Below are 24,148 nucleotides of genomic sequence, written 5' to 3' on the forward strand. Positions count from 1 at the left end.
GTTTGTTGGAACATGAAAGTATGTATGTATGTTGTAGCATTTCATTTTAATTCCGAAATCGTTAAACGGGTCCCAATATTAAAATCTTGCAATATTTAACAAATTATTCTGTATGTATATAGAAGAAAGCATCAACGAATGTGTTGAGGGAAGAGAGAAAACGAGGACAAAGCAAGACACAACAAAGTCGCGAACTACCCTACGATAGGCAATATGTCGTTATTTCTAGATCCATATTCCGCACAGACGGTTGACGAAACGAAGATAGAGGTTGCGAAGGTGCAGTTTGATGCGATGAACACAACGTTTAATGCGATGCTTAGTACATGTTTGGAGAAATGCATACCACACGATGAGTATGGGGAATCAGATTTGAACAAGGGCGAGATGACTTGCATAGACAGATGTGTGGCCAAGATCCACTACAGTAACAGGCTCATAGGTGGTTTTGTGCAGTCGAGAGGGTTTACTCCGGAGCGTCATCTACCGTACGACCGCATAGTGGAAGCGAAAGTGCAGCACCCTTCCGGGAAGTAGCGGGAGAGAGTCAATAGAGCCCGACCATTGTAAATAGAGAGACCAGACCAGAGAGACACGGCATTGCTGCTTGGCAGCAATGCCCTGTAGTCTGTAGCATAGATTTAGGAAGCTTACCTAGCTAATATAGTACGAACCCACACACACACACAATTAATGTCACGTGAGTATAATAATGTATCCGGGTAAATGAATAACAATCGAGCCTTGGCGAGCTCAGCCCGCCAAGGACCTTACCCGGACCAGAGCCGAAACACCTGGTACCCACAATCCACGTCACATGACCACAACCAGTCCCCCACTCCCTCCTCCCCACGTCCCAAGTCCCACCGCTCGTGTGTTTGTTCCCCATGGGGAACAAACATACTATAAATCCTATCGTATCCTATCGTATCCTATACTATCCCACCGCATCGCCTCACGCCCTCGTGGCTTGTGCCGCGACAGCCGGGTAATAGTGCGGCCCCGTCCCACGACTACACGCGCGAGCAACAAGAATTTCCTTCGCCCCTGGACATTCCCGCTCGAGCAAAATGCTGGTGGCTGGCTGGTGGCCGACTGGCCGACTGGCTGGCTGCCTGGCTGGCTGCTCGCATAACCCAGCCCAGCCGTACCCACCGCTTTCCGTACAAACGAACCCCTTCCCCAAAACGGTAATTCCTCGCGCGCGCGCGCGTCACTGAGGCATTTGCCACCGTGACACACACTCGTCTAGACTTCACATGCTCAATGCCCCCCCATCTCCCATACCGTGCCCAGAGCTTCGCAGTTTCGCACCAAACTCACCAAAACAAGGCGAAAACCCGCCTGTTCACGCCGCTTCCGCCCGAGAAACACCTGGCACGCCCCCTCCCACCACCCAAACCACCGCGAAACCGCCGCCTAGCAGCCACCACCACCTACCACCGCTTGGCCACTATATAAGCTTTCACGCAGGGCCCTTTTCTGAGACCTTCGTGCGTGGGCGTTTTGGGGCATCGCAATAGCTCTCGCAATTAACTATTACCCGGGCGTGTTATACTTGCACGCACTCATTACCTCATAGTAAATTCCTTCCTTTCGTTTTGTTTTTTTTTTGTTTTTCTTTCTTTCTTTCCTTCCCTCCCCTTTTAGCTTGCGCAGAGAAAATTTTCGTTTCCTTTTGTTGCCATTTTCAGCGTAGTTTATTTAATAGGGGAAAGTTTTTCTTAGTACGCCTTTATTTTTTTTAGTATTGTGGGTATATAGTACACAGTATTTTACAGTGTAGAGTTTTAGTATATGGCATAATGAACATATTTGTTGTTTGTTAGCATTATTTGGTTTCATTTTGGGATTTAACTTTGTTTTACATCTTGGAGAGAAATCGACAAACAAAGCTAACAGCGGCAAAGTATACAAAACAAAAGACAAAAATGGCAGCTCCAAGAAAGAAGACCCAAAGAAAGAAGAAGGACCCAAATGCTCCAAAGAGAGCATTGAGTGCCTACATGTTCTTCGCTAACGAGAACAGAGACATTGTTCGTGCAGAGAACCCAGGTATCACATTTGGTCAAGTGGGTAGAATTCTTGGTGAGAAGTGGAAGGCTCTGTCTGAGGACGAGAAGGCTCCATACGAGGCTAAGGCTGAAGCTGACAAGAAGAGATACGAATCTGAAAAGGAGTTGTACATTGCCACCAAGGCTCAATCCGAGTAAATGCAAATGCAAATGCATACAGATTTTGGCCTAGAGGACAAGCGGAAAATATAAACAAAGAAAAAAACAACAAACAACAACAACAACAACAATAAAATAACTATTAAAACTCAAGCATGCTGCGCCATTTGAAGTGGTGTAGTGTGGTTTGGTACGGTGTGGTATAGTATGGTATTGTAAGGTATGGTATGATAGGTTGGCCAACCGGTTGGTCGGTCGATCATTATATTATTATTATTATTATTATTCTTTTTTTTTTTTTCTTACTCTTTCTTTCCCCTCGCTCTTCGCTCTACATACTATTACTATTATCACTTTTCATTCGTTTCCTTTTCAATTCCTCCTAGTCTAGGTTCAACCACGGTGTGTTTATGTATACTGTTTATCTATCTACCTTGGGTATAATTTTGTAATATTAATTGGCTAAAGTGATGTCTAAAAGATGGTGCTGGGTGTGTTTTCTTTTGCACTTGCGAGGGGGAGAGTGTGTTTTTTTTTTTTGCGAGTCATGTGCTGATTTGTGTTACCCGGAGTCCTTAAGGAGAAAACGCGTTTGATGCCCAAAAAAAAAAAAAAAAAAGACACAGAGAGAGAGAGAGAGAGAGAACATAACGCGTCTCGTCTTTGACGCGTCAATTTTTTTTTTTTCATCTTCGCACTCTTCTCTCTCTCTCTGCCTTTCCCTTCCTATAAATGATGAACAACCTAACCCATTTGTGAAGTAAGTTAATACACTCACTTCCTCCCTCACTCACTATTTCATTAGTTATACTTCTGGAACTTCAAGAAATACCCCCCCTCGTAACCACATCTACTACCACATATCATCGTCATGCTTGAAGCTAAATTCACCGAAGCTGGTTTATTCAAAAGAATTATCGACTCCTTCAGAGACTGTGTCCAATTGATCAACTTCAATTGTTCGGAGAAAGGTATCGCCGCACAAGCAGTCGATGACTCGCGTGTGCTTCTAGTCTCGCTCTCCATCAAAGTGGAGGCCTTTGAAGAATTCAGAGCCGACAGAAACATCGTTCTAGGATGCGATTTGACTAACCTCAGCAAGATCCTACGTTGTGGTAACAACTCGGACAACTTGACTCTGATCGCAGAAGACTCCCCAGATTCCATCCTAATCCTCTTCGAAGACACCAAGAGAGACCGTGTCAGCGAATACTCGCTGAAATTGATGGAAATCGAAACCGATTTCTTGGAAATCTCTGATATGAAGTACGAATCCTACATCACAATGCCATCTGCAGACTTCGCTAAGACAGTACGTGACTTGAGTCAGCTCAGCGACTCCATCAACATCTTGGTTACCAAGGACACCATCAAGTTCGCCGCTGAAGGTGATATCGGAAGCGGGTCCATCGTCATGAAGCCATTCACCGATCTAGACCACCCTCAAAACTCCATCAAGGTCACCATCGAAAAGCCAGTCGACTTGAGGTTCGGTGCCAAATACTTGAACGATATCATCAAGGGCTCCACCCTTTCGGACACAATTACCATCAAGTTGTCGGAGGAAGCCCCAGCTTTGTTCCAATTCGATATTTCAAGCGGTAACTTGCAATTCTACTTGGCTCCAAAGTTCGACGAGGAAGAGTAAAGTCATCATCATCATCCTCATTAATTTATAAAGAGACAACTAGCCAACCAAAGAAAATAAGAAAATATTTGTATATGTACCACTATCTATTAATACTCACAGTATAGCGTTTTTCGGGAACGAATTCAGCCCTAGAAATGTGCTTCTCACACAGCTCTTCTCAGTGATGGGCAAAATCAGTTTGAACGCATCGCCTTGGTTCAAATAGTACCTAAAGAGACGCTTCATCCTGATGAAACCCATGTTCTCGTACAAATGTAATGCTGCCGCATTGCTACATTCCGTCTCTAGCATTATTTCGTCGCATTTCTCCTCAATCATAGCATTGATCGCTAACGTGATAAGCTTCTTCGCTATTCCACGTCCCCTGTAGCTCTTTTCAACGGCCAACATCCCAATATACCCTCTCAATCGTACCCCATTGTGCATGTCACTCTTACATACTATACACCCTATCGGCGTGTCAACTCCATCCGCCCATGCTAAATACGTAAGCCTAGGCCATTGGTTCAAAAAAAACCGGTACACATATATCGAGTATGGCTCGCTAAGATCCTCATCGATTAGCTTCTTGATCGTCGAGAACTCCATCTCATTACTTATATCAAACCTAGTATATCTAATGCCCTCTTCTGAACTCATTTCCTCTCTTTGTTTTTTTGTCAATTTTTGTTTACCCCTTCTAATAACACGCAGAATCCTCGTCTCAGTTCCTTTAAAATACCGTTTACACATCCAACTTTTCCCCTTCAAGCCAACTCATCTCATATTCTTTTACTCGAATGACTTGATTGATCCATAGTTTCTATCTGTCTGTCTCATTTACTTTTTTTTTTTTTCAAAAGGATGTGTATCACGTGATTTGTTTGGTCTCTCTTTTTTTTTTCCTCGAAGGAAACGGCAGCCATCTCCGCGATGATCCGAATTGTTTCATTGTAGAAAACAGCGGCTTTATCTATCAATGTACACCTAAACAAGAATAAATTTGAGTGGAAGTGGAAATAACAATCAAGTACCACATCATAGTATTCATTATCTGCTAACCAAATTCACTTTCTGTTGTACTATATATTTTTGGGTGCGGAAACATCTATATGACTAGTGAAAAAGTGTTTTAATAAAAAGGGAAGATAGTGTAAGGGATAAAGAGTAGAGCCCCAATATGCCACCATGCGAATTAATATCAGCATCTAATGGGGCATCTTTTCAACTTTCTGATTTATATTTCCCCAGTTTCCTGGATTTGAAGCAGTTTGTGGGGGAGACGTTTCATATTTCGGTAGATGACATTTTGTTGCTACTTTCTTATGGAATAATATTGAAGAGAAGTCAATGGGATTCGACGAAGATACGAAGCGAAGGTTTGAAATCGATATATGTGTTTGATCGGAAGCTTTTCAATGAAGATATAGAGCTAGCTGTTGAGGAGAGATTCCGGCTTTTCAAGCCTTTGGATTCGCCTATGAGCGATTTGTCAGAAGTGGATAGAAATATTGTTTTAAGGAATATGGGATGGTTGAAGGCTCTCCAATCGGATGTGGAATTTTTTCAGCTAAGTATTGAGCAAACGCGGAAGGAGGTTCAGAACATGTTGGATTGTGGTGTTGTGATGCTAGAGTACTTGAAGAATTATTGTCATGAGGTAGAGACGTTGTACAATTCGCATGTTGGTTTTCTTAATAAACTTCATGAACACAGTGCGTCCAGTCAGTGGCGCGAGGTGTACGATTCAGTATTGGAAGCTGTAAAGATAGACCAGCAGCGTTCCTTAGCGTCATTTTTCCAGATAGATGAGTTGAATCAAATTGAGGCAAAGATTCGCCACACGGATCACGAACTGAACATGAAGTTGAAGGAGCTGAAGAAAACTATTGACACCTGTTACCAACATCGGAAAACCCTTGTGTCTGAGCTAGAGAACATTAAAAGCATATCTGTTGTCTCTCCTGATTGCATGGATAAACAAATGACTGATAAGTTCAATGAGATGGCCCAAGAATTGGAGGCGGCCTCTAACGAGTGGGTCCAGAACTCGGAGAACAATGATCATATCAGCGAGAAGGTAAAACAGATGAAAGATTCCCATATCCCAAATTTACAAACAATCTCGCAATCCCTTTTCAATAAAGCTTCGAAAATTATAGAAACGAAAACGGATATGCAGCGACAGTTACGCTCATTATATATTTCTGTTGCAAAGTCGCAGATGGATATCATAGAAGTAAAGTCGACTTTAACCAAAGATATGAAATCAGACATGAAGCTTTTGCAAACTTATGAGCTTCAGTTATCTCAGGTGCTCGATTTACCAATGTGTTATGGGTTATACTTAATCGAACTATACAGACAGCAGCTGTGGATGGATAATTATACCCATATCAAAGACCAACACGAATCTGCATTACAGGTAATGTTACAGGAGGAAATCCATCAACGGAAAATGTGGTACAGAGACTTCCAATGGATATCTAAATTTTTGAAAGTCGACCAATCTTTACCTTCTACCGTGTCTATTACCCCATTGAAGGCGCTGAGACGTGTTGATTTGTTACAAATAAACGAATACTTTAACCAGCTTTCTTCCGCAAAAGTGAGCGAAACTACTCTTAATGTCCTAAAATCAAAACTTTCACAGGCTGAAATGGATAATATGTTACCTGAATTATCAGAACAATCCTCAAATGATACAGGGGCAGCCATTGAAGGTTACAAATCTAGAATAAAAAAGCTAGAGAATCTACTTCTAGATGCCCAATTTCAACGATATGATTCATGGCCATCTGGGATTCTGAATAAAGAAATTGCGATGGTTCAAATGTTTCGGAATAACACATTGAATAATAAGGTACAGCGGTCCTCGACTGATGATATATCAAATTCAATACAACAAAGTTACAGTAAGACATTAGGGGATGTTCAAAATCTACAAAAGGCTATTTCCGAATACTCTGGGTTAACAGATACACTAAAAGAAGAGCTCTCCACATTAAAAAGTCAAATCTCAAATATGGAAGTTGAGAAAAATGCTTATAAGGAATCCATGGCAAATTTGAATAAAGAATTGTCCAATTTATTGATAAACCGGGAAAATTTCCATACTGAAATGATGGAACGTTCTAATGACTTTAAGAAACATCTAGCTTTAGTTGGTGAAGAAAATGAACAGTTAACCAAACAAAATCAACAATTATCAAATGAAATTATTGAATCACAAAAAAAGTATGAGGAACTAAACAAGATTAAAGACGACCTTTTATTGAATATGGCTAATCAAGAAACACAGGCAGAACAAGAGAGAGCTGCTCTGCAAGAAGAAATAGAATCTCTAAAAAAAGAAGTAGGTCAATTACAGATGGCGAAATCTTCGTTGACAGAATCAGAAGAGTTATTGGGTATCAATAAACAGCTAGAAAAAACTTTATATGACGTGTTTCAAGGTAGCATTTTTCTATTGGAAAGTATCGGTTTGTTACTCTCTAAAGATATTGACGGTAAATTCCAGATTGTGCGGGTGAAAGGTTTAAGAAAAGATTTAGACTCGAGTGTGATTGATATGAATGGCTCATTGGTAAAAAGTGTAGTGTCTCATGAAATAAAAGACACATTTGAGTCTATAAAAGACTCCTTGGACTATAAACCTCATGAAAACTTCATATCCTATACCGAAAAGCTCTTCGGCAACCAATTGTTTGAAATGGCAGTTATTCGCAGATTTAACGATATAGAGAGTTTGGCCAAGAAGTTGAGAAAGGAGAATAAAAACAAAAAGATTCTTCTACAAAAGTATACTAACGATAAAATCACAATTAACAATTTCCAGCTTGGAGATCTTGCTCTTTTTTTACCTATTAATGATCAAGAGTTACTTTTAAACTCATCTGTTTCATCATTGAATTCATCTTTCTCGTCCATTGATTTAAACTCCTCCACTCAATCCATGATTCCACCACGTGTGATTCCGAACCGTGTAGAGCCGGCTTCAAACACAAACAACAGTAATCCATCTTCTGTTCCGGAAGATATGGGATCACCAAACATGAATAGAGTAAATACTATGGGCAACGTCAAAGTTAACGCCAACATTGGCAGCAATAACTCTAATAATAACTATGTTAATACTGGCAATGCAAATGGCAACAACAAACCTGAAACAAATATAGACACAACTAGTTCCACTAATGCAGAATCACCAAAGAAGCAAATTGTATGGGCTATTTTCACAGCTACAAATACCGAGGTAAAATATATTCTACGGAATACTATGTCCAATTATGAGCTTTTGAGGGAAAAAGAATGGGCTGTGGGTAGGATCACTGCTCTAGAAAAAAATATAGTAATGGAGGGGGCTAGGAACCCTTTCAAATTCCCTCAGAATACAGTTTGGTTCGAAGTGGACGCATTGTTTAATCTCAGTTAGAACTAGATAAGACTAATCTACCAGGTCTCCTGCATATATCTATCTGTTTTTTCCATTTCCTTGAGATAATGCTCTGCATCATCGTCATTTTTGAAATCCCCGTGCTTCTTCAATATTTCTAAAATTGTCAATCTAACTTGGACTGGCATTTTACCTGATGAGCCGCATATATATATAACTGCTGATTTGTTCAGAATTAAATTAGCTAATAATTCTGAGTGATTCCACATTTGATCCTGAACATATTTCGCATCTGGAGAGTTCACTGGATCTCTAGAAAAGCAGGTGAAGAGCTTTATTTTGCCCTCTTCATTCCACCTTGACAACTCATCTCCATATAGGTAGTCTTTATTTTTCATTCTGTTACCAAAAAACAAGTATAGCTCATTAAAGATTTCTGATTTTATTAGACTTCTCATTGGTGCGAGACCAACGCCTGGAGATATCATGATTATTGGCTTTCCAATGATATCATCATGAATCAAATTGTTATGCTGGAGTTTATAACGAATAGTTTCATTTTCTGATAATGAGATTAAAAAGTTAGTTAGCACACCCTTTCTAATTCTTCTTAAAATTGTTTTATAACGCACAACAGCAATAGTTAGTTCAATATTGTGATCTGAAGGTTTGCTGGATATGGAATAAAACCGGGGCTTCATAATAGGAATGAAATCTAATACAAATTCCCATGGTAGTTTCAAAGATTCAAAATCTTGAACAACTTCTAAGATAGATCGTCTTGGTCTATTGCAATAATCATAGAGATCTTGAAGATCTTCATCGTAACCAAATTGTCTTAGCTTTTCCCTCTGCTGTTCTAGTTGCTCCTTATCGAAAGATAAACGTTCTAAGTCAGTAGCAAATGTCCATATCTTCATGAAGAAGCTTGGTCTTGGTATGCTCATGATATCAAGATGGTATTTCAGTAGCGTTCTGAGGGTCAATGGTTCAACCAGACCTCCATCTTTGAAAAGTTCGCATGTCTCCAGGTTTGTAATTGTCAATGGTTTATCAGCAACATCTTTCCAACAAGATTGTGCATCAAGAAATGCCTGTACATCAGAATCTAGATTTTCAGGGTACAAACAGACTGTGTCTCCAGGTTGATATGATTCATGGTGCTCTGTCTCGAAAACAAATTGACGTACATCTTGGAAATGATCTGGGGCTGTAATTTGTTTGTTTAACTTAACTGTTCCTTTCCTTATACTTTCGTCTCCGACGAAACGAATATTGTTTTCAGATTCTACTTTCTTGTTACTTCCATTATCATCTGTAATTTCTAATATATTGCTTGGTTTTAAGTAAACGTCCTGGTCAACCATAACTCGAGGTACTACTTTACCATCATGCACTCGAGTTGGATATTTTTCGGTCAAGTAACTAAGTACCTTTTTCTCAAACTCAAAATATACAGATTCGCTTCCATTTCCTGTATTCTTATTACTTCCGGCCAGTCCTAGCTCATCAGCTTCAAGACGAGGGAAAATCTCAATTGCACCAAGCTGGTTTACCATACGCTCATGAAGTTTTCTAATACCAAAATTAAATCTAGGGTACGACGAGTCTCCCAACCCTAATAGAGCAACATTTAAATGGTCCAAAAAGTTACTTGGTAAATTCTTCTTCTTCATGAACTGCCATAGAGTCCCCTGACTATGACCTTTATAATTTTCCCGCGCATTTCGTGGTAGTTCCCCCTGACCAGTTGTGGAACATATGATAAACATATATTTGCATTTGAGGATACTCTTTGGATTGTAGTCACCGATGTTAGTCAAAGTATGAGGAAAATGCAACCTTTTCAACTTATGAGACAAAATGTTCGCAAAATCTTGCGCATTTCCAGTCTCGGACCCATATAATATAGCAATCTTCTTATCCTTCATGATTTAACGACCGTATCGCTCTGTTAAGGCACTAGATCTGGTCTCTATTTCATCTCCTTTACCAACTTTTCATTTTAGAGAAGCTCATCGTTTAAATTCTGTGCAGGCCATTTTTTTTCACCTAGAAAAATTAAAGATGTCATTAATGAATAAGCAACGATGACGCAAGTTCAAGTTACTAGGACATCATAAAAGGAAGTAGCTACGATCTAAAATACATATAGACGAAAATAGCGTCTGCTTTTAGTTTATAGTGTATTAAAATTTTGGGTTATAGGACTATTGACATCAGATATTTGTGGCTATTTACAGGTTTGATATATGGTCTAAATAGTATTCAGTTGTGTACATATTTCAAAACGGGGTGTCCTTCAAAAATTGAAGAGATTATCTCAATTTAACGCTGTACAATTTTACTAGTGTATCGCGAACGGATTCTTGAAGCTTGTTGACCTCCTCGTTAGTCACATTTCTATCCATAGATTGGTAATTAATACGGTAACATAGTGATTTCTTACCAGTCTTTGGATGAGTGAAAGAATCAATTAACTTGACACTTTCAACTAGGTCTCCAGCAACATTTCTCACAATTTCCATTAGATCGTTTTCATGAATAATTTCGATGGTTTTGTCTTCTGGTAACCAGAAAGCAACGTCTCTGATAGTACCAGGGTATTTGGAGTAAGGTTTAAATTTATTGATAGTTCCTGCCTTAAACTGAGAATGGAATCTCTCATCTTGAGTCCAGAAAAGTCTGATATCAGGAATTTCAAACAATAACATGGCAATACGATCGAGACCTAAACCAAAAGCCCAGCCAATGGATTGGTCTTTTTCGTATCCTGCTTTTAATAGTACATCTTCGCGAACTAAACCACATCCGCATAATTCCAACCAGTCGTTCTGCCAGAACACCTCGATTTCCCAGGATGGTGCTGTCCATGGGAAGTACGCTTGGATCCATCTCACCTTTAGCTCTTCACCCTCGGCGTTACCCATGCTCTGTAACTTTCTCTTGAATACCTCTAGCACAACTAGTTCCAATGATCTTTTCAAATGGCGGGAACATAAATCAACTTCTTCCATACTCATATAATCTTGTTTTGGGTTCCCCTCTAGAGAAACATTATCTTCAACAATAAGCTTTACTGGATCATCGGCAAGCGTTTTCTCAAGTCTTGCAAGATCTGTCTTGATTTTCTCCAAGTGTCCATTACCAGGCTCCCTTTTCCACACTCTGCAACCTTCCATTTGATGAAACACGGGATAATGAGTCCTGTCAATCTCATCTCTTCTGTACACATCTGCTGAAATCAAAAACCCAGGTTTCTCAGTTATGCCCTTGTGGCCTGGAACGAACCCGTCGATGTTCTTGAAGCATTCTAATTCGTGTGCTGAAGTGTGCGTTCTCAAGAGATGTGAATCGTTAACATAATAGGTGTCGGACTTAGACCTACCCGGGTGGTCCTCAGGAAACCCTAATGAGTCGAAATTCTCATGAACTGTGACCACGGGCTTGAAATCGTTATAAATCTTAAATGAAGAGTCTGTTCCGTTCAGTTTCTCTTCGATAACATTTCTCAAGATCCCAACAGGATGTGTTGGCTTCAAATATACCGCACGATCTGTCAAGTTTAGAATAGAATCCGTAACATTAGTCTTATCTGAAACTTCGTAGTTCTTCCCACTGATTTGAATACTCTTAGAAGCAGTTATTCCAGCGCTGAATGACCTCACAAAGCCTTGTAAGCTTAGTTTTTGTCCCGCCTTTTTACTGCATTGGATAACCGATACACTAAACATTCCTATAAAGTACACGCAAAACTGCCCTAGTTTCTAGTCTAAATGCACTTTAAAGTATCAGAAATCAAGCTGAATGATCTTCTACAGCTATCAACACCGGACCAGCAACTACAATCACCCTTAAGATGCCTTCTCTCGGGTTCTATCTATCTTTCCCAAAGAATGGTCACATGATTAAAATCATTTTACTTTCACCAAAAATTTTTTTCAATATTGGAAAAAATCGAAAACGGATCTTTAAAGCTTTAAACCTAACAAAGCTTTGGTTGGATATACTACTTAGTTGAGTTGATAATCAGTTCCATAGCAATTCAGCACTTCTGAAAAAGCTAGTTCACTCTCAGGTGTTGATTGTAGAAGCTAGGATTCTCTTGTTGGAATTTTTTTGCTTCGAAAAATAACATAGTTCGTTATGATTAGCAGTGTTTTCAAGAATGGGTTCAAAGCTGTGAGAGCAGTGGAGTCTTTGCAAGTTACAGCTAGACGTTTCACACATGAATACGCTCCTCGTTTCAAGCATCAAACCAAGAAACAAAAGGGTCGTGTTCCTGTTCGTACTGGTGGTTCCACAAAGGGTAACAAGATAGAATTTGGACAGTTTGGATTGAGATTGAAGTCCGAAGGTGTTAGGCTGACTGCTTTGCAACTAAAGGAAGCGGATAATGCGATCATGAGATATGTCAGACCTTTGAACAATGGTAAATTGTGGCGTAGGCTATGTACAAACATTGCGGTGTGTATCAAGGGTAACGAAACCAGAATGGGTAAAGGTAAAGGTGGGTTTGACCACTGGATGGTTAGAGTTCCTACTGGTAAGGTTATCTTTGAAATGGCCGGTGATAACTTGCACGAAAAGGTTGCTCGTGAGGCTTTCAGAAAAGCTGCCACTAAGTTGCCCGGTCTTTATGAGTTCATATCTAAGGATTCCCTAGTTAGAGTGGGTTTGAAGAGTGTCAAGGATCCTAAGGATGATCCAAAGATAAATTACTTTGAAGAACTAAAGAAGAAGCCTACTAAGGAATACGTAACTAAGCTAAAGTCTCAGCTACCGGAATACAGGTTATACAGAGCCCGTTAAACACAGACAATAAACGTATTAAATAGAATAAATTCATATAAAAGAAGAACTTGTAAATAATGAAAAAATACTTTACTTCCTTTACACATATCTGTCTATCTCGCACATTACTCTGGCGATAAAGCCTTCTAGGTGATAGATAGCCTTGTTTCCAAGACACAAACGTTCATCGTATGTACATGCCGCATCGATGACGGCCAATTTCAAAGAATCAGACTTGCTGTCTTCCAGCAGCTGCATGCTTAGCTCATGAATTATGGTCCTTGCTGGGATACAGTGGGCAAGCAAGTCATAGTTGATGGAACGACATTCGACTAGACTATTTACATTCCGTTCTTTCATTATTTTTCTTGCCATCTTATGGATCACCAATTGCCAATCCGGTCTGTTTAAAGCCGTGTCACTTCTTAAATTTAGTTCGTTTTGTAATGCTGTTGATTCTAAAGATAGTAAAGACATCCTTAAGTTACCTCTAGATAGATCAGCTATTCTTTGCAGGCAATTGACATCTGCATTCACTCTTTCCTTCTGGCAACAATCTTGCAAAATTGATACGATCTGCTGTTTATCTGGTGCTGGTACTCTTATCAAAAGACAACGCGACTTTATTGGCGCGATTATACTAGACATGGAGTCACATAACATGATCAATCTGATGTTTCCTGAGTACTTTTCCATTGTTCTTCTCAACGCTGCCTGGGCATCTCGTGTCAATGAATCTGCCTCATTGATAATGACACATTTATAACGATGAGCTAATCCATCTTTAGAATCCTGGAAATCCACTTGCTCCATTTGTGCAACTTCCTTGATAAGTTCTTGTATCACAACACGGTCATTGTTACCCATATCACTTGGTGTGATCTCCAAGTGGTATGGACTACTAACCACATTCAACTCCAACTTACGGTTGGAGGGTGTCACAAATTGTCTCACATCAATCTTCAGCTTGTACACACCGCTCCCAAAGAGTTCCTGTAGTAGTGCCATACATCTTGTCTTCTTACCAGCACCATTGGGTCCGTAAAAGAGCAGATGAGGAAGGTCCTGAGGCTGCTTTGTTAAAGAATATAACTGACTTGTGAGATCTTCATTGAAACTCAATGACTGCAAATTCTTTGGTCTATACTTATCCACCCATAAAGACATTATATATCCTGTGCTTGTTTCTGCTTATATCTGGGTGATCGCTCAGGTGACTTTATTCAAACTTCTCGCGTTTGTTTCTTGTATGTGTTCAACCTGTGTTTCGAGATTTCTTTCTGCACTGAAACAATTTAAAGCTTCGAAACCAAAGTTAGATCAAACTATTCGGCAGTTTAAAAGGGGAAGAGAAGCAAAGGAGGAGAAGAGCTACTAGGGGCCGATTGTGGAGTGAATTTAGGGCAGTAGAACTTATTTAGTGTTACTATAAAGACATTATACGGCCAAAATGGCACCCGGACAGAGCCAGCAGAATGCTATGAAAGGTTTGCAATTATTTATTGCAGACCTTCGAGCAAGCCAGAAGACAAAGGACCACGCAAGAAGGATTCAAAATGAACTTTCGAATATTAGGAAACAGTTCTCACAAAAGGGTGGGCTTAATAGTTATCAGAGAAAGAAATATGTGGCAAAAATGGCATACATATACATTACCACTAATGCCGGTATGATACAAGAACTACTTTTTGGTTTAGACCAGTGTGTTCAATTGTTGAAGAGTAACAACTTTAGTGATAAATGGGTTGGTTATATGACGCTGGAACTCTTTTTCAATCACTCTGTTGTGAGAAACCAAGTAATGGAAAAAACTGTATCCTGTTTGAAGTCTGATTTAAGTTCCAATGATCCGAACATTATTAGTTTAGCACTACACTTCATCGGTATTGTGGGTAACAGAGATGATATATTTGCGGATAACTTAAGTGACACTGTGTTTGGTCTTCTACGTTCACCTGTGACCGATAACTTTATTAAGAGAAAGGCCTGTTTAGCCTTGTTGGCTTTAATTCGGTATAAGCCCGAAGTTTTCTCTAATCTTGAAGAAAAGAAGCGCACACTTTGGATAGAGCGGATTACTACTCTACTAGGAGATGGTGATGATGATTCTCTTCTGCTCTCACTTTTACCCTTGCTTGAGTTTATCGCAGCAAATATTGATGTGCGTCCTCTATACCGGTTGATACCGCAGTTGACGGATATTTTGCATGATTGCCTTTCCAAGAGAGCGGTCAATGTTGCACCATCGGATTATAAGGTTACAGACTTGCCAAATCCCTGGTTGATTGGAAAATGTACCTCACTTTTAGATATCTTGGTCAGCGATAACGGTGAAAATTTGATTGGAGCTAACGTTGATCAGCGTACTCTGGGTAAACTTAGGATGTGTGTTTCTTCTGCTGTTAATCTAGTTTCTGTTGAAAGCACGGATCCAGTTGCTAAAAACGCTCAATACACTGTTTTCTTCGATATGCTGGGTTTGGCGTGCAAATTAGACCCTACCAACGAAGCGATTGTTAATTCCGTAGAAGGTTTGCATAATTTGATAGCTTGTACTGACCTGAACATTAGATATTCTACATTCGACCTATTGATCAAAATTTGTAGGCTGAACGGTAGAACAGCCATCGTCGCAGTCCAGAACAATCATCTTTCTAACCTTTTCGAGATGTTAAGGAGAGAAGGTGACGTTACTTTGCTTAGAAAAATCATTGACTTGTTAGTCATTCTTACCGACAGTAATAACTTCAAATCTGTGGTTCAGGAATTGTTACTAGCCCTTCAAAATCACAAATCAATGGGCTTCTCATTAATAGAAGAACTGGCTCTCAAAATTGAAAAACTTATAGAACGTAATGCTGATGATCTCAATTGGTTTGTTATTTCATCTCTAAAGTTATTATCAGCCAATACATCTATCAAGGATGACCATGTTTGGAAACGTATTTGTCAAATCGTGGTTAATAATGAGCCGCTACATAAACTTGCATGCGAACATCTCATTCAGTATTTGGGCTCTCCAAATGTTGCAGAATCTCTCGTGAAAGCGGGTGTTTTCTTATTATCAGAGTACGCACAACTAATCACCGATAAAGTATCAGCTGGGGATCTTTTCAATCTCTTCACTGAAAGGTACTTCCAAGTAGGTAACCTAACAAAGGCTATGATTTTACCTGCAATGTTGAAACTCTACCACGTTGAACCTAGGCTTTCATCTGTTGTGGTCAAGTTTTATCAATTAGAATTAAATTCATTCGATGTGATCTTGCAAACAAGATCTTATGAGTGCTTAAAGATCATTCAGTATACAAAAATGAACGATATGACATTTTTAGATAAGCTCTTGCCAGGTATGCCACCATTTACCAACTCTAGTAGCACGATAAACTTGGCATCGAAACTACAGCAAAATGAGTTATTGACTTTGGATCAACCTTCCTCATCAGGCGAAAAATCGTCCGTGTCGTCGGCATCAACAACGCAACAGCAACAGCAACCAGCACCTCCCAAGTCAAGAAAGGATACAAAACTGTATCATTCGCAACCACTGACACCAGGATGGGAAGCTGGATTCAAAAGAATGGCCATTCATAAACAAGGTGTGTTTTATCAAGATATCTTGATGAGCATCTTGTTTAGGGTAGAGAGGAAAGTGGATCAGCCTAGCACAAGTAAAATATCCCTAACTTTTGTCAACAAATCACACCGAGACATTTCCGGGTTGAGTTGTGAGATTATTCCTTTCCGCGCCGACAACAATCCACAATATGTTTTCCAAGTTGTTCGATCGCCAGAATATAAATTAGCTGCACAATCTGGAAGCAGAACTGTTTTGGAATTTGAGATAACTACTAGATTCCCATTCCCACAAGAACAGTCTCCACTGTTATCGTTGCAATTCAAATGTGGTGGACAACACTCGAATTATAGACTAAAGATTGGTTACACTATAATCTCAACCTTGTTACCCAGTGATAACGGTATCAGTTTACCTCAATTTATTCAAAGGTGGAAATCGATCGGAGACTCGCTCGGAAAATCTGGTGAATATAGTGACACTATTAAACACCAAGGCGGTGAAATAACTCAAGCAAAGGTTTTAAGTTTACTTCCAAAGATTGGTTTTGATATTGTTGAGCAGAATTCGGTGTCAAATACTGTATTTGCTGGAGGTATTATACACACTAAGAGCAGTTCCAATTATGGATGTTTATTGAAGATCAAGGTATCGCAAACAGAAAATGTAATCGACATTTCATGCAGAACAACGTCGACCGAAGATCTTTCAAGATTTGTTGTGAACTGCGTAAAGAAAGCAATTGATCAATGAAACGAAGCAATTCTTAACTATGTAAACGTATTATATATTTAGATATTACGAAGAAAAAGCTCTCAAAGCTTTCAAATAGTGGCTTCATTTTTAGGAGGCCTAGACCCGAAGATATCAGTACCAATCCTCACTTCTGATGTCCCTTGTTTTATGGCTTGCTTGAAGTCCGAGCTCATACCCATGGACAACTTCAAGTTCAAGTTATATTTGCCGTCAAGCTTATTTTTCCAATCCACTAGCTTGGCGAAGTCCTGGTTTTCCTCCCCTTCTGCATGAGAAACGTCCCATGACCCAATAGTCATCAACCCTGCCAGGGAGACGTGCTTGGCTTCTTTCAAAAAGAACTCGACGATCGAATACACTTCCTGCTCCTCGGTTAAGCCCGCTTTTTGCTCCTCTTGTGACGTATTAATTTGAATAAAGCACGTGACCACTCCGCTCTCACCGTTCCATTTCGCCCTGGCCTCCTCCAACTTCTTGGCCTTCTTCAACGAATCGATCGTCTCGACCGCATAGAGGTTGGGAACCTTCGCCATATCCTTGCATTTATTGCTCTGTAGACCACCAATAAAGTGCCATTGGATATCTTTAGGTAAAATCTCACTCTTCGTAATAAGCTCTTGCACGTAGTTCTCCCCAAAATGTCTCACTCCGTAGTCGTACAAGATCTTTATATCACTCGCAGGTTTCAATTTAGAAACCGCTAAAAGTTCTACACCTTCTCTTCCAAACTCTTTGGCCGCATGGTTTATCTGGTCCTTCATTCCCTGATAGGACGCAATCAACTCATCCTTTCTTGCAGCATCATACACTAATCCACTTACACTAGACATCCTTCTAATAACTTCTCCACTGGTCCTCTTGAGCATAGCCCTCTAGATTCTCACCTCCGAACTTGACATTAAACGTTCGAGACAAAGAAAAGTGCTGATCTATATCAATTATGCGGTAACCATAAAACAAAATCAAAAACTCTTCTAGAAATCGCTGTGTCATCCTGGAGATGACCTGAGTTCGTCAGATTATTGATAATTTTCAAAAGTCATGTGACATCTAAAAGAAATTAAAAAAAAAAAAAAAAGAAGATCGTCCTGTCATTGCACGTGACGAACTTTTCTACCTCACAAGCTCCCTATCGGCGGCTATTAGTTATTACATGGAACATTACTAGGATATTGTTGGGTTTCAGCGGCAAAATATCCCAAACCGAAAAGTAGTGAAGCTGTGCAAATTGTATTTATATATAAAAGAAGTATGAATATATATATATATATATATAAACAAGAAGAACAAGATTAAAAGATAACTACAGCGGCAACTCCTAGAACTTGTTTTTATGAGGCGGCCGAAACAGCTATAGTAAGGGCGTGGTTGTTGCTAGAGGGTGTTGTTGGGATTTGGCGCCATTAGGTCGGAATATACATGTTATGAAGAAGTAGGACGTGCTTTTCTGGGTAATAAGTTGTTATAGGAATGGTCGAGATAGATGTGCTATATGATATTAATGGATTCAGCGGATCATGAAGCAGTACGCAAATGTGGTATCGGAAAAAGAAATAAAACAAAATTGGCATGGTGATTGTTACCCGGTTTATATATTGTGTGCTTTGTATCCGGGTAACGAGTCGAGGATGATTGCCAAGGACCCTGATTATCACGTGATATATAGGGGAGTCCTTCCTTTCCTTTTTTTTTTTAGCATCTAGAAATTCCAGCAAAAAAAAGGCGGGCAACATGCAATTTATAAAACGAGCTTTATTTACCATTGAGCAATGGAACATTATAATGTGATCCAGTTGGCAAAAAAAGAAGTTGGTAGTGTTATTGAGACGTTCAGTTGTCAGGTGCATGGCTAGAAGATAGTAAACGGACGATACTTCAACTGCAACGATGAGTATTGCAGATTTGGACCCTAACTATGTGTTAGTGGTCGAGTATTCGAAGAAGAACTTGTCGGTTTTACTAGCGGAATTAGGTTCTAAAGGTATTTCGTGTGAATGTAGACCAGGCCATGATGATAGTAATGTGTATGTATTTGTCCGGGATGATCTGGGACGTGCACTACGTGTGGCTGAACGTTTTGACTTCGTCAAGCATGTCACACCTTTGTACGGTAGTAAGAAGAGGGATCAAATCCGGGAGATGGGTTCGGACTTGATTATGAAACGGTCGTTGATCAAAGACTCGGATTTGGTTTCTTTAGCTCAGGCAACGGGCAATCCAAGAGTTGCTTTGTACTTTGCGTTTGCGAAGACTTACACGCGGTTTTTAATGCCATTGGCTTTGTTCGGTTTGGTTCTTCGTTTGTTTAATCCGAACGGGACGGAATTCAACACCCATTATGCAATTGTTGTTTTCCTTTGGGCTATCACATTTATCACACTCTGGAAAAACAAGTATGAGCCACATTACACGTCTGAGTTTGGCTACTTGACGCTTGTTCCGCTTGAAGACTCTAGAGTGACGTTTATAAAGAAACTCTGCTTTGTTCCAGTGGCCTTAATTTTCGTTGTTTTGTTGTTGGTCTTCCAATTGCTGTGTTTCGCTTTGGAAATATTTGTTACGCAACTATATAAGGGACCATTGGCTTCGGTTGTTGCACTCTTGCCCACGGTTCTACTCTCGGCTTACGTTCCTATTTTGACAATGATCTACAACAAATGTTTTGTTGAAAAAATGACTGCTTGGGAGGGTGGTGTCAACCCTGCAAGATCTAAGCTCGAAAAGAACTTCGTATTCACATTCTTGACAAGCTACGTTCCATTGCTAATGACTTTGTTCATCTATTTCCCATTCGGCCACCTTTTGAACCAGTACTTGCCTACTCTTCAAAGTTTCGCCTCAAAAGTTCACATTCCAATTCACTCAAGTGAGTTTAAAATGAACTTATCTCGCTACCAAACTCAATTCTTTTACTTTACTGTAACCAATCAGGTTGTAGCATTGGCAATGGACAACATACTTCCAATTGTTATGGGTAAGGTCATGCCAATGATCACTGGAGAAAACAAACCTGACTCTTCCAAGTCTAGGATCACAAAATTGGTCTCGCAAGAATTCCCGGAGGAAAAGAAATACTTGGATGAGATCCGCTCATATGAGACAGGTCCTTGGGGTGAATTCAATGTGGATGATAACACGCGTAAATTGGTTCTACAATTCGGATTTGTCGTCATCTTTTCGTCCATATGGCCTTTAGCACCTTTGGTCTGCATTTGTTTCAATATTTTATTCTTCAAGTTGGACCTTTGGAGAGCTCTCATTAAATGTGCCCCACTTGTCGATGGAAAAGCTAGAAGAGATGTTATGAAAGAGGATGGATATGAGGAAATTACAATGTCGCCTTGGAACTCTATTTTGACTTTCCTCACCTGGTTTAGCACGTTGGTCACGCCAGCTATGTTGTTAATGTATAGAAACAATGATTTACCGGGTGTTGGATATTCTTCAACGACAGAGAAACGCTCAATTTCTACGACCTGGTATCAAGATTATCCATTCCATTATGACCTCAAGAGCATTTTGCTGTACAGCTTTACCTTGGAGCATGTCTTCTTCCTCATTTACCGGGCAATATCCAAGATTTTACAAGCTCCTTTGACCAAAGAGGCAGAAACTGTCCTTCCAACTGAAGAGCAAAAGGAACCCGAAAAGCTGAACTTAGAGAACGTTGTGAACAGGACCGCTCAATTCATGGACAAACTTTCGACGACTAAACCTGCAGATGCTAAATCGACAGAGCATGATGAGAAAACGACTGCCATGAATGAAGCCCCTGTTACAGAACCAAAAACATCAGCACCTGAAGATGTGAAAACCACTGGTGTTGACATTAACCGTTCTGAAAATAACTCGGTGAAAAGAAGAGGTCCAATTTCCCCGGTCCCAGTTCCAGCGACGACATCTCGTAACCCTGATCCTGTTTCTGTTGTGGGTGTGGCCCCTGGACCTGGTGTTGCGGCTCCAAGGGAAACTGGTTCTCTTTCGGTTTCTAAGGTGATTCCAAATGGAACAGCAACAAAGGAGTCGTCTGTTTCCTCTCTGACGTCTTCATCCGTGGCAGGAGCAACCCTGCCGCCAACTATTCCAACCTCGAAGAATTACGACTTGAGAAAATCTACCCCAAATATCGAAGCTGCAAGCGTAGCTACTATTTCTTCCGTTCCTCGTGAGACCGCTAAGCCCACCGCGCAACCAGAGGAACAAAAATCAGCAAGTTCTCCTGCCATTCCAGCTACTGCTCCTGTTGTTATTTCCACCCCTGTTGCTCCTGTTGATGATGCTGTTCCAGAGAAGAAAGAACCGATCCAAAATAGTAAAGTGCCAAAGCTCGAAGTTAGTCTGGCCGCCGATGCTCAACAATTCGTATCCTCAAAAGCAACAGAACCCGAGAAGCAATTCGTGAATGAAAATAAAGTTATGGCTACTCCTCAGAAGCAAATTGTTCCAGAGAACCATATTAAGCACCATAGAACATCTTTGAAAAAGGATACCGAATCAATTGATTCAACACCAGCTACTACGTCATCCGCATCGGCAAAAAAGAAGAAAAAGAAGGGCATTATGTCACCTTTGGGTAAACTAAAAAAGAAGTTTTAAGTGAACTTTAATCTAAAACCTTATGTAACTATACTTCTACCTAAATATAAAGAGGAAAAAAAAAAAGTTAGTTAGTTTTTATTCTAATACAGTTTCTAATTCTCCTTATTGAAAGCGTTCATGCTGTTAGAATATCAATTCTTGAACGCTTCCAAAGACAATGTAAATAAACGTCGTCAATTCTAGTCATTTTCTCATTTTCCATATCTGGGGCCTCAATTGACATCTCAACATATGTACCACGACCACCGTTTGGTCTTACAAACGCACCCGGGTTGATCATAATGACGTTTTGAACGACTCTAGCAAAATGAGTTAGTTCACTTGGAATCAATATCACATCAGGAATGATATCACCAATGAATTCTGTTAGCCCTAAATACGGGACGTCAAGATCAGCACCTGAAATATGTTCAAATACTGGTTTTCCATTCTTGTCCTCTATCTTTCTTGTCTTTATGCCGCCAGGGAAAACGGGATAATACCTTCGTTGCTCTAAGATATGTTCCGAAACCCTGTCAAACCTATTCCTTTGGAAAACGTTACCACCTTTTGTCACTTCTCTAAGGTCTTTATAAATATCGTTGTTTGAGCATCCGAAGAAGATTTCGTTTAATTGGAATGTACTTGGATTAGTGAAGCATTTAAAGTTTTTAGGCAAGCTCAATGATCTTCTATCCAGAGAGTCTTGTGGGTATGCAGCGTGTTTGGAGACTACATCTTTGGTTGAAGGTACCAATATCACTTGGATTCTACTATCGATTTGTTTCAGTATTGGAGCGATCACTTTGGCAAAAATTTCATCTAGAGTTCTTGGCTGTTGCTTTAAGCCACTGAATTCCGGGATCTGACCCGTAGATACTAATTTATGAGTGATGTCCAAAAATGGGCCAAACATTATTAGTACATGTGGTTTGATAGTTGTGTTAATTCTTGTCACAAAATCTTGTAGGTTTGTATAATCTAAATCATTTGCACTCGTGTATGGACCTGAAGTAACAACTACTTTCATTGAACGGTTATCGAGACTCATTTGAGCATCTTGTATTGTTTCTGGATCTGATACTGGTGAGTTCAGATATGGAATCTTCAGGATTTCTTCAATGACGAAGTATTCGCCGTTTGCGTTTTTACCTCTTAATGCAATGATTTGGCCTGGGAAAACAGATACGTCTTGCAGCTTTTCGAAATTCAGCCTTATTCTCCTACCAATACCCGTCGATCTCGATGTCTCTAAAGCTAGCGAGTCTATATTCAATGGACCATCGGCATTCACAGCGTCGGGCACAATTCTACCCACTGTGTATATTTCAGATTGCTGCTGATAAGTAGGGTCTCCGATATCAGATGGTTTTAAGTTGTAATGTTTCTGCACAACTTCAGTGAAAATATCGATTTGTTCGTCCAGCACATCGGCTGTATCCAGCAAACTCTGTCTCATTGTTCTGAATTTGTACTTTTTAGCATCATAAAAGGGCGCTATCTTGACCTTAGAGCTACCTTCTTCCAAATCAATACCCTCGCTCTTCTGAACGTTGTCTACATTAAGTGTAACAAGACACTTATCTGCCTCGGTAGCGGCCTTTAGGTTAGCTGGTGTTTTTGTCGCCGATAAAGGTAATTCAGTTATTCCTAATGGACTAGATTTGGGCGCCTCTGTTGGAGTACCACCAGTTTCAATTCTACGCTTCTTTAAAGTGGGAGTATTTGGAATAGCTAATCCAAACATCGATGGTGAATTCGCATTTGGAACCAGGAGCTTAGGCTTCTTGATCGAGGGAGTAACTGAGCTGCTCGAAGTAATCGATGCGCTCACTTTTTTCTCCATCTGCTGCTGCATATAGCTCTTGAATTCATGTAGAACCGGTTCAGAGAAGCTATTCGCAGCATATTTGTCCTTATTGTGATAAGAGAACTGCTCCCACTTGATGTAAAGATCATCCACGCTAAGATCATATATCTTCATGTAGTGCTGTAAGGTGGATATAGTGTCTTGACTATTGGCAGCAGAGCCGAACTTTACCACCAAATCATTCTCGATGGTCATGGTTATCTTTTGAATATTAGTGTATGCTCTTAAACTTTGTATAGTATTGATATATGCTAATTGAGTTTGGAAAGGTTTGGCCTAGGTTAAAGATGTTTACGTACTTGTTATTATTAGCGGTTCAAAGGTCCATCTCTCATCAGCACGAACAAACTGCAGGATACGCGTAGTATGTTTT

General features: G+C 40.0%; 13 protein-coding genes across 13 annotated transcripts; 7 read left to right on the forward strand and 6 right to left on the reverse strand.

Moving 5' to 3' along the window:
* Positions 1 to 213: 213 nt before the first annotated feature.
* TIM12 (Tim12p) lies at positions 214 to 537 on the forward strand (the record flags this gene model as incomplete). The annotated part of the gene is made up of 1 exon (XM_022821593.1): positions 214 to 537. One exon carries the CDS (start codon positions 214 to 216, stop codon positions 535 to 537), a length of 324 nt encoding a protein of 107 aa, XP_022677939.1.
* Positions 538 to 1,931: 1,394 nt separating this feature from the next.
* On the forward strand, positions 1,932 to 2,213 carry NHP6B (high-mobility group nucleosome-binding protein; the record flags this gene model as incomplete). The annotated part of the gene is made up of 1 exon (XM_022821594.1): positions 1,932 to 2,213. One exon carries the CDS (start codon positions 1,932 to 1,934, stop codon positions 2,211 to 2,213), a length of 282 nt encoding a protein of 93 aa, XP_022677940.1.
* Positions 2,214 to 3,045: 832 nt separating this feature from the next.
* Positions 3,046 to 3,822, forward strand: POL30 (proliferating cell nuclear antigen; the record flags this gene model as incomplete). The annotated part of the gene is made up of 1 exon (XM_022821595.1): positions 3,046 to 3,822. One exon carries the CDS (start codon positions 3,046 to 3,048, stop codon positions 3,820 to 3,822), a length of 777 nt encoding a protein of 258 aa, XP_022677941.1.
* A 96-nt stretch (positions 3,823 to 3,918) lies between these two features.
* Positions 3,919 to 4,557, reverse strand: MAK3 (peptide alpha-N-acetyltransferase MAK3; the record flags this gene model as incomplete). The annotated part of the gene is made up of 1 exon (XM_022821597.1): positions 3,919 to 4,557. The coding sequence occupies one exon, from the start codon at positions 4,555 to 4,557 to the stop codon at positions 3,919 to 3,921; it is 639 nt and encodes a 212-aa protein (XP_022677942.1).
* Positions 4,558 to 4,984: 427 nt separating this feature from the next.
* ATG11 (autophagy protein ATG11) lies at positions 4,985 to 8,239 on the forward strand (the record flags this gene model as incomplete). Its single annotated transcript, XM_022821598.1, has 1 exon — positions 4,985 to 8,239. The coding sequence occupies one exon, from the start codon at positions 4,985 to 4,987 to the stop codon at positions 8,237 to 8,239; it is 3,255 nt and encodes a 1,084-aa protein (XP_022677943.1).
* Positions 8,240 to 8,256: 17 nt separating this feature from the next.
* Positions 8,257 to 10,131, reverse strand: TAH18 (NAPDH-dependent diflavin reductase; the record flags this gene model as incomplete). The annotated part of the gene is made up of 1 exon (XM_022821599.1): positions 8,257 to 10,131. The coding sequence occupies one exon, from the start codon at positions 10,129 to 10,131 to the stop codon at positions 8,257 to 8,259; it is 1,875 nt and encodes a 624-aa protein (XP_022677944.1).
* A 387-nt stretch (positions 10,132 to 10,518) lies between these two features.
* MSF1 (phenylalanine--tRNA ligase) lies at positions 10,519 to 11,934 on the reverse strand (the record flags this gene model as incomplete). The annotated part of the gene is made up of 1 exon (XM_022821600.1): positions 10,519 to 11,934. The coding sequence occupies one exon, from the start codon at positions 11,932 to 11,934 to the stop codon at positions 10,519 to 10,521; it is 1,416 nt and encodes a 471-aa protein (XP_022677945.1).
* Positions 11,935 to 12,346: 412 nt separating this feature from the next.
* Positions 12,347 to 13,012, forward strand: MRPL16 (mitochondrial 54S ribosomal protein uL16m; the record flags this gene model as incomplete). The annotated part of the gene is made up of 1 exon (XM_022821601.1): positions 12,347 to 13,012. The coding sequence occupies one exon, from the start codon at positions 12,347 to 12,349 to the stop codon at positions 13,010 to 13,012; it is 666 nt and encodes a 221-aa protein (XP_022677946.1).
* An 81-nt stretch (positions 13,013 to 13,093) lies between these two features.
* RFC5 (replication factor C subunit 5) lies at positions 13,094 to 14,161 on the reverse strand (the record flags this gene model as incomplete). The annotated part of the gene is made up of 1 exon (XM_022821602.1): positions 13,094 to 14,161. One exon carries the CDS (start codon positions 14,159 to 14,161, stop codon positions 13,094 to 13,096), a length of 1,068 nt encoding a protein of 355 aa, XP_022677947.1.
* Positions 14,162 to 14,444: 283 nt separating this feature from the next.
* Positions 14,445 to 17,324, forward strand: APL3 (Apl3p; the record flags this gene model as incomplete). Its single annotated transcript, XM_022821603.1, has 1 exon — positions 14,445 to 17,324. The coding sequence occupies one exon, from the start codon at positions 14,445 to 14,447 to the stop codon at positions 17,322 to 17,324; it is 2,880 nt and encodes a 959-aa protein (XP_022677948.1).
* A 71-nt stretch (positions 17,325 to 17,395) lies between these two features.
* Positions 17,396 to 18,193, reverse strand: KLMA_70343 (pyridoxal phosphate homeostasis protein; the record flags this gene model as incomplete). Its single annotated transcript, XM_022821604.1, has 1 exon — positions 17,396 to 18,193. The coding sequence occupies one exon, from the start codon at positions 18,191 to 18,193 to the stop codon at positions 17,396 to 17,398; it is 798 nt and encodes a 265-aa protein (XP_022677949.1).
* Positions 18,194 to 19,214: 1,021 nt separating this feature from the next.
* IST2 (Ist2p) lies at positions 19,215 to 21,923 on the forward strand (the record flags this gene model as incomplete). The annotated part of the gene is made up of 1 exon (XM_022821605.1): positions 19,215 to 21,923. One exon carries the CDS (start codon positions 19,215 to 19,217, stop codon positions 21,921 to 21,923), a length of 2,709 nt encoding a protein of 902 aa, XP_022677950.1.
* Positions 21,924 to 22,041: 118 nt separating this feature from the next.
* Positions 22,042 to 23,970, reverse strand: POL12 (DNA-directed DNA polymerase alpha subunit POL12; the record flags this gene model as incomplete). Its single annotated transcript, XM_022821606.1, has 1 exon — positions 22,042 to 23,970. One exon carries the CDS (start codon positions 23,968 to 23,970, stop codon positions 22,042 to 22,044), a length of 1,929 nt encoding a protein of 642 aa, XP_022677951.1.
* Positions 23,971 to 24,148: the final 178 nt, after the last annotated feature.

This window comes from Kluyveromyces marxianus, chromosome 7 (genome assembly GCF_001417885.1).
Source record: "Kluyveromyces marxianus DMKU3-1042 DNA, complete genome, chromosome 7".
NCBI classification, from domain to species: Eukaryota; Fungi; Ascomycota; class Saccharomycetes; order Saccharomycetales; family Saccharomycetaceae; genus Kluyveromyces; species Kluyveromyces marxianus.